At 39.6% G+C, this 7,881-nt stretch overlaps 1 protein-coding gene across 1 annotated transcript; it reads right to left on the reverse strand.

Annotated features, from left to right (window-relative positions):
* Window positions 1-2,628: 2,628 nt before the first annotated feature.
* On the reverse strand, window positions 2,629-6,371 carry LOC116130388 (dicarboxylate transporter 1, chloroplastic). Its single transcript, XM_031416136.1, has 3 exons — window positions 5,274-6,371; window positions 4,060-4,281; window positions 2,629-3,268 (listed from the first exon to the last, which is right to left on the reverse strand). Exons 1-3 carry the CDS (start codon window positions 6,369-6,371, stop codon window positions 2,906-2,908), a joined length of 1,683 nt encoding a protein of 560 aa, XP_031271996.1. The 3' UTR covers window positions 2,629-2,905.
* Window positions 6,372-7,881: the final 1,510 nt, after the last annotated feature.

Consider the following 7,881-nt stretch of genomic DNA (forward strand, 5'->3'; position numbering starts at 1 on the left):
GGCACCCTGTAAAATTTATGACCCCCCAAAAGTTTTTAAAATGACAAAAAAACCCTTAAAAATTTATAAATACCCCCCACCTGGCACTTGTTAACAAAAATAAAATTACAAATTACAAATTACAAATTCAAAATTACAAACTCCATTACTTTGTAAAGGTAGATTCTCAAAAGTCAAACCAATTTACTTTAATGTAGCGTTTGGTTTAGAGAATGTTATATTATTGAGGAATGTTGTATTACTAGAAAGATAGATTACTAGGGAATCTTTAGAGAAATGTGTTTGGTCGGTTAAAATAAATTGATGGGTATGTTATAACAATATGTTTGGTTGGGAGGATAAATGAGTGGGTATATTATGTAGATTACTAAATTGCCCTCAATTTAATATAATAATATAATATTATTTTTATTATTATTTTATTCTATTATTTTTTAAATTATTTCTTTTAACCCCCCTATATTTGAAATTTTACTAAAACACCCCAACCATATACAACTTTAATTTGTAGCAAAGTCACCCCCACTCACCCCAAACCATCGCTAGCAGCCACCACCACCACCGAAAGCCACTGTAATGGCGCACGACCAGCCGTATATGGCTGGTCGTACGCCGATCAGGCCTAATCTGGCCATATCTGGCCGTGAATATGGTCGTTTCACGGCTAGATCTGGCCGTTAATATGGCCATTTCACGGCCAAAGATGTGGCCGTGAAATGGCCATAGATCTAGCTGTGAAAAGGCTAGATCTTTGGCAATGAAACGATCGCCATTTCACGGCCAAAGATCTGGCTTTTTCACGGCCAGATCTGGTCGTTTCCAGCCATGGATCACAAATCCATGGTCGAAAATGTCCTTATAGGCACACGACCGGCAAGTCTTATGCCGATATGACGACTTTCACCGGTGGCCAGCGGTGGTGGCTAGCGGCCGGCAGTGGTCTTGGATGATTGGGGGTATTTTGTTAACTTTTCAACTTTTTTGTGACGGGGGTATTTTAGCTAAGTTCTCAAATGTAGGGGGTCTGGGCTAATTGTTATTTGGTAGACATATGAGGGCAAATGTGTCCAGAATGATAAAATATTAAGGGCAAAATACGGTAAAAATTATTATTACCCCGGTAATCTAACATTAACACCCCCTAGGAAGATAATCTGATTACCCCCAATATTACCAATAGTAACCACTATTTGCAATAAAATATTTCTGTAATATTATATTAATTGACAACCAAACGAGGGAATCTTGAAAATTAAACAAAGATTACAGGATTTATCTTATTTTACCCCGAACCAAACGCACCCTAAATGTTATGAAATATAAATATAAATATATTCACATTACTTTTTCTACAAAAGTTTTTATTAGCCCCCCTAATATTTAATTTTGTTTTATATTAATCTCAGTTCCTGGTTCCGATTCCAATTCCTAACTATAGGAACCGGAATCGGAACCGTACAGTAACAGTTCCAAAAATTTAAAACCGAAACCTACCCATTGACGATTGGTTCTGGGTAGGAACCAAAACCAAACCCAGGGTACCAGCCGATTCCGGTTCCAATCGGTTCTTTTGAACACCCCTACTGGAAATATGTGGGTGGGTAAAAGTGTTTTTATCAATTTATAAACTTTTATTGTTGGGGATGTTTAATTAAATTAACAAACCTAAGAGGTTTAAGGATAGTTGAATAAAATAAAATTGAATTTTCAGAATAAGGAAACTGTTATGCCTAAAAAGTCACGCTGATGTCAGTTCAACAAATGTCTTTTTGTACTAGCTGTCAAACCCATATCTCCTCAAAGATATTCATACCAACCCTAACTCATTTCAAGAGATGAATGGACAAGAGCCTTATATGTGTCAAAGCAACTTACAAAACACTCATTACATATCTCCTCAAAGGTATATAAATTGACACTTCTCTTCCCGAAAGAGGAGGCTGGACATATGAGAGCTAAGTATAGATTTGAGCTCAATTCTTTCTCTCTGTAAACACTGTATTTTTTCATCTTTGTATGTCTTATGGGCAAAATCATAGAAATAGTCAGAGATCAATACAATAACAATGGATGTATGATTTGCTTTAAACATCCGAACCACTATAAAAACCTCTTTTGTCAGTCTATCATTTATGTTTTCTACAACATATATAATCTCAACTTCATATTCAAATCTCATAGATCCATCACGTGTAATTTGTAAGGCTCTCTTAGCACTTTCCACGTGCGAATCGTTGGCGCCCAAAATCACACGTCAACAGAAACAAATATGTATTTTGGATAGAATATGATATAAATAATGCCTCAAACACAGCCTATCCTCCTATTTGAATGGATATTGCCATGAACTTACGATCTATTATGAAACACCATTAAGTTTTGAGTCTCAAATTTCTTTACAGGTTCGAATCCGAGTCCGGGTTCGATCCAAGTCCAGGTTCGAATATATGCAAACCCAATTCTGGGAGAGGATTATACAGTGGATGGTCCTCCACGTAGAATTGCGAATTCGCAGAGATGTTAGAAAATCATCATGAGAGTATTCATAAGAAAAAAAATAAGCATACTTCCCATGAATGTAACTTTATTTTACAAATGCAACCAAAACGAAAAACAAAATAATAAGACTGCGGGAAAATGAGAATCCAACTAAAACTAATATAAGTCATCAAATTTGTAGGCAGTTTTTTTCATGTCAATGTCAAAATTGCCGGTACGTCTTCTAATTCTAGACCTCATTGCTGTGTCCAATCTATAACCGGAGTCTCCGCCAAATTAATTATTTCTAAGACAAAGAATCAACACCGAAAGTTATCAGCCAGCGGAAAAAAACTCACCTGTTGGGCTAACAATGGCAGGAATATCACTAAATATTTGGGTCAGCGAATATTTATGATCGCTCACTTTACCACAAGCCGATGGCTTTCCACCAGACACCACCAACGCCGAGCCAAATGATGATGTTGACAACAGAAATGAGGAAGCCATAGCCCCACCATTGGGCAAGGGGGACGTAGTTGGCACCATAGAAAATAGGTGCGGATCCAATGCCATAGTGGGTAAGGCCACCCATGATGTTGGAGAGGAAGGAGAGGACTAAGGCTCCTAAGTACGGAGGACAGCCGAGAGCAGTAGCGACGGACAAAAAAGCAGTGAACATGGCACCGATGTGAGCAGCTCCACTGGCAAAGAAGTAGTGAGAGTAGAAATAGAGAAGAACCAGAATGCCGAAAGATGCCTGCCATGAAAGACCCAATCCACCAACGAACTGCAAAACGAGTTCATATTTGTTAGTAAATATTTGAAGCTCAACCCAACCAAAACTAGTTGGGGTCGGCATAACTAGCGTTCTAATATTAATCAACATCAGCTGTTCTCCTTTTTCTTTCAGCCAAATCCATTTTTCCGGCGTACTCCACAAAAGGGGCATCTTCTTTCAAGTTTTTAATAATCATGGGAAAGGAAAGCTCCTCTATAATCAAGTTTTTAATAATCATGGGAAAGGAAAGCTCCTCTATAATCAAGTTTTTAATAATCATGGGAAAGGAAAGCTCCTCTATATCTAGCATTTCTCTAACGAAAGCAGAGATTACAGGGTGGGGATCATTCAAATGCAACCAAGAGCCATTAGCCCCATTAGGATTTAAGTTGACTACGGCTAGCTTCATGACATACATCTTACAGACTGTAAATGAAGCTTTTGACTACGAAATGACTGAATTTTATTATTCCATCTTTGAGGCCTAGCGATGACCAGCAATTGCTGACACCGGATTTGAAAGAAAGCCCTAAACTGCAGTGTGACTATGTGATGCTTATGTCAAGGATATACAGCAAAATTATACAAAATGCAATGGAATCCTCATTCCAGTCACAATCAGAATAATAGAGTGAAAAGCTGAAGATAAAAATCTTTCATGAAAAACCGCCACGACAACAGAAATGCACAAGTAATTGCTGACGTTACCAAAAAACAAAATAAAAATCAAGCAATTGGAGCCATAATTGAGAAAAGGTGTGCATTTGTAAGATTCTGAGCAAAAGGAAACTAAGACAAACCTTAACCACGGTCTGGCTGAACCAGGAGATGAGACCATATTTGTTGAGATACCCAGCCATAGCGATAAGTGCAGCAAACCATGTGAGTGTATCCCAAGCAACTGCTTCAGCTAAGCATTCCTTCCATGTCACAACGCCAGTGATAAGGAGGATAGACAATCCAAGAATTGCAGCAGTAACAGCATCCATGTTCAGTACCCCACCGAAAATCCAGAGCCCCACCTGATATAACAAAGAACAAAACATGAAAAAGAAAATTAATTACCAAACGAGGAACATCAGCATACTTCCACACACACAAGTCCCACAGAACAGGCACAACTGGATATACATCCCTGATAACAAATTGACTATCAAATTCCAACTGTCTCTACGTAACAACACACAAGGAACAAAATACTTGACACATATTTTGATAAATGAACCATTCTTAAAAGCAATCAGTCAAGTTTACTAGACTGCATTGTCACTACAACTTCTAAATTCAGCATATTAACCTCAATCATCAACAGAACACATAGATTATTTCGCCCACAAAATAAATGACCCTTTCTCGTTTTCTAATCCGATTCTAACAATGTTTTAACAACCATTCAAAACTATATTTGAATTCTGTATCAAATAGGTTCATAGTTCAATTGAATTTAAATTTCTAAGGGACTCCATAATCATAGTGCAAATTAAGTGAAGAATCACTATACCATAAGAAGCAAAGTCCCAGCCATAATAGTATGACATAACAAAGAACAAAAACAAAAAAATCACTGCCAAAAGAGGCACATCCGCATACTTCCACACACACAAGTTCCACAGAACATCCCTGATAACAGATTAACTATCAAATTTAGCCGACGACAAACTAATAAACATACCCGAAGAACACAATTCCAACTGTTTCTGCAAAACCAAACACCATGTACAAAATACTAGGACGGAGATTTCGATAAATGGACCACTCTCAAAAGTAATCATTCAAGTTCACTAGACTTCATTGTCACTCCAAATTCTAAATTCTACTACATCAACAACTTATTTCGCCCCCAAGATAAGCAACATTTTTCTCGTTTTCTAACCCTATTCTAACAATGTTTTAACTCCTTTCCCTCTAAAACTGTACTTAAATTTTATATCAAACACATTCATAGTTCAATTGAAATAAAATTTTCTAAGCTACTCCATAATCATATTGCAAATTAAGAGAAAAATCATTCTACCGTGACAAGCAAAGTGGCAGCCATAATCTTCTCATTGTTGCTCATTGGCCCCATCTTCTCCAATCTCTCTCGGGCCAATTTGGGCGCATCCGGGCTACTCTTTACAGTAGGTGGATAAATGACATACAACAGCAACGGTACCACAATCAACGACACCAGTCCCGGCACAATCGCCGCCTTAGCCCAGTCCATCCACCCAATCGTCTGATTAATCGTGTTCAACGTCAACTTGGCACTTAACGGATTCGCCGCCATCGCCGTTAAAAACATTGACGACGATATAACCGAAGTTTGGAAACACGTCAGCATCAGCCACGATCCTAGCCTCTTCTCCGTCCCGTCACCGGCGTTACTCCCGCACGCCACGCACAGAGACTTCACTAACGGCAAAAAGATCCCCCCGGCACGTGCAGAAACTGACGGAATCGCTGGAGCTAGGAGCGCCTCGCTGAAGACGAGACTGTAACCTAACCCTAACGACGAGGATCCGAACAAGGAGACGAATTGGTAGGCGATTCGGTTGCCGAGTCCAGTTTTGATGAAGCCGCGGGCGAAGAAGAAGGCGAGCGCGATAAGCCAGGGGATCGGGTCGCCGAAAGCGGAGAACGCGGCGGAAAACGTCAGCGTTTTGGTTAGAACGGAGGCTCCGAGGCCCATGAGAGCCACGGCCCCGAGCGGCAACGGTTGAGTGATGATGCCGACGATTGTGGCGAGAAAAATGGCGAGTAGTTGCCACGCGCTTCGCGAAACTCCGGACGGTACGGGGACGAACCAGAGGATGACGCCTGTAGCTATTGAAGCTAGTAATGGCTTCATTGCGGCTCCCTGCCATGGCTGCGGCGCCGGGGGAGCCGGAGCCGAAGCGGAAGCTGAAGCTGAGGCTTTTACGGTTAGTTTCTTTGAGGAGGTAGGTGATCGAATTGATTTAAGGAGCTGTGGGGATTTGAATGAGAGATTGTTGGTTAGTGTAATGGGGTTTGGAGTTAGAGAATGTGAGCGGGGAGTGAAGTTTGATCTCGGCTGGAGTTTGAGATTGCGAGATTTGAGTGATTGGGGGGATAGAGAGCAAGAAGAGGAAGTGAGGGCCAGAGACGCCATTGTCGCGTGGCTTCACGCTCTCTTTCTTCTTTCTTTTTAGTTGGTTCAGACTTCTGGTGGACCAGTAGCAGAGAGCCGAGAAGATTTATAATTACTAAACATTAGGGAAAATCAATTTTCCCCTGTTGTTTCTATATTTTTCACTTTCCCCCTTTCCTAACTATATTTTTTTGAGAGTGACCAAACCGACCATGACAAGCCAACCTGACACGAACACAAGCGGGTTGAGTTGAGACAAATAATATTTAGGTTGGGTTCTGATTGAAAAACTCAACACGTTTAATCAATGGGTGAGGTATAGGTTGAGAACGAACCGTTTATGACACGATTAATAATTAATAAAAATAATTTTAATAATAAAAAAAAATAACAAAAATAGCAAACTAAATGTGTATTTATGTCAATTAATACTTTAAATGTATCATAAACAGGTTAGTTTTGTTAATTGTTAAAGAGATCAAATGATTAAATGTGTTTTAAACGGGTCAAATTATTGAACGTATTATAAATGGGTTGACACAAATAATAAATAGGTTGGTTTTAGATTAGGACCGTTAAGGCTTTAACATGAATAATTTAAATAAGGAGTAATGTGCAGTTATCGGAGGATGCACACCGAATTCGTGCACCAAATGACGTGACACAATACTGACCGTTGATTTATTATAAATTAATATTAATCAACGGTCAAGATTTTGTCACATCATTCGATGCATAGATTCGATGTGTAATTTTTGATAACTCTATCATTTTTCTTTAAATAAGTCGGGTTCGTATTGATAATTAGTTAAACAATATGGATATGGTACGACAACTAGTTTTGAAACCCTTAAGTATTTTTCCAATGATAGAGGGTTGAAGTGCTAATTTTCAAAATGATAGGGGTGTCATGGTACCTGTTTAAAGAAGGAAAGTAGGGAAGGTGGATGTGGAGCGTTGAATAAGAAATGGATGGCACAGATGGCGTGTGGAATATACGATTGGCTGTTGCTGTTCTGTTTCGCTTTGTTATTGTCGTAATATTTGAAGTTGAAAGGTCCGTCTTAGGTCTTCTGGTTCACCGGCCAGCTTGGGCTTATTCTGTGCACACTGACTAACCTGCACGACCTGGGGAACAATACGCACCCTCCACGTGGCCACTTCCCAACGAACCACCGGCTGAATCACGCTGGCCTTCTCAGTGACATGGATCGAAATTCCACGTGTCTGGTTGTGATTGGGTAAGGTGTCTGTTTTCGATTCTATGAGCTAGAAAGTGGGAGATCTCTGATTCTGAGGCGGGAATTGAGTGAGGAAGAAATGACAGGATTGTCCCTCGGAAGAAATAGTAGCCACAGAAATGCACGTGCAGAGGGAGTGGCGGATCTAGCGAAGTTTGTAGTATAGTTGGAGGTTTATGTGTGCGCCGAAAGTAAAGTGTCGTGTGATGAAAAGGAGAAAATTTGATAGGAGAGAATTCAATAGAATAATATTACATTTACACTACTTTCTTATACCATGTTCATTATAT

Source organism: Pistacia vera, unplaced genomic scaffold, assembly GCF_008641045.1.
Source record: "Pistacia vera cultivar Batoury unplaced genomic scaffold, PisVer_v2 Contig22, whole genome shotgun sequence".
Lineage (NCBI taxonomy): Eukaryota > Viridiplantae > Streptophyta > Magnoliopsida > Sapindales > Anacardiaceae > Pistacia > Pistacia vera.

Bases quoted from the DNA above. Each gene is read 5' to 3' on its own strand.
- LOC116130388 (XM_031416136.1), bottom strand. From the start codon at position 6,371: ATGGCGTCTCTGGCCCTCACTTCCTCTTCTTGCTCTCTATCCCCCCAA. The intron at 4,282-5,273 runs GTAGAATGATTT...TTGTTATATCAG, and splicing joins CTGCCACTTTGCTTGTCACG to GTGGGGCTCTGGATTTTCGG. The intron at 3,269-4,059 runs GTTTGTCTTAGT...CTCGTTTTGCAG, and splicing joins TCAGCCAGACCGTGGTTAAG to TTCGTTGGTGGATTGGGTCT.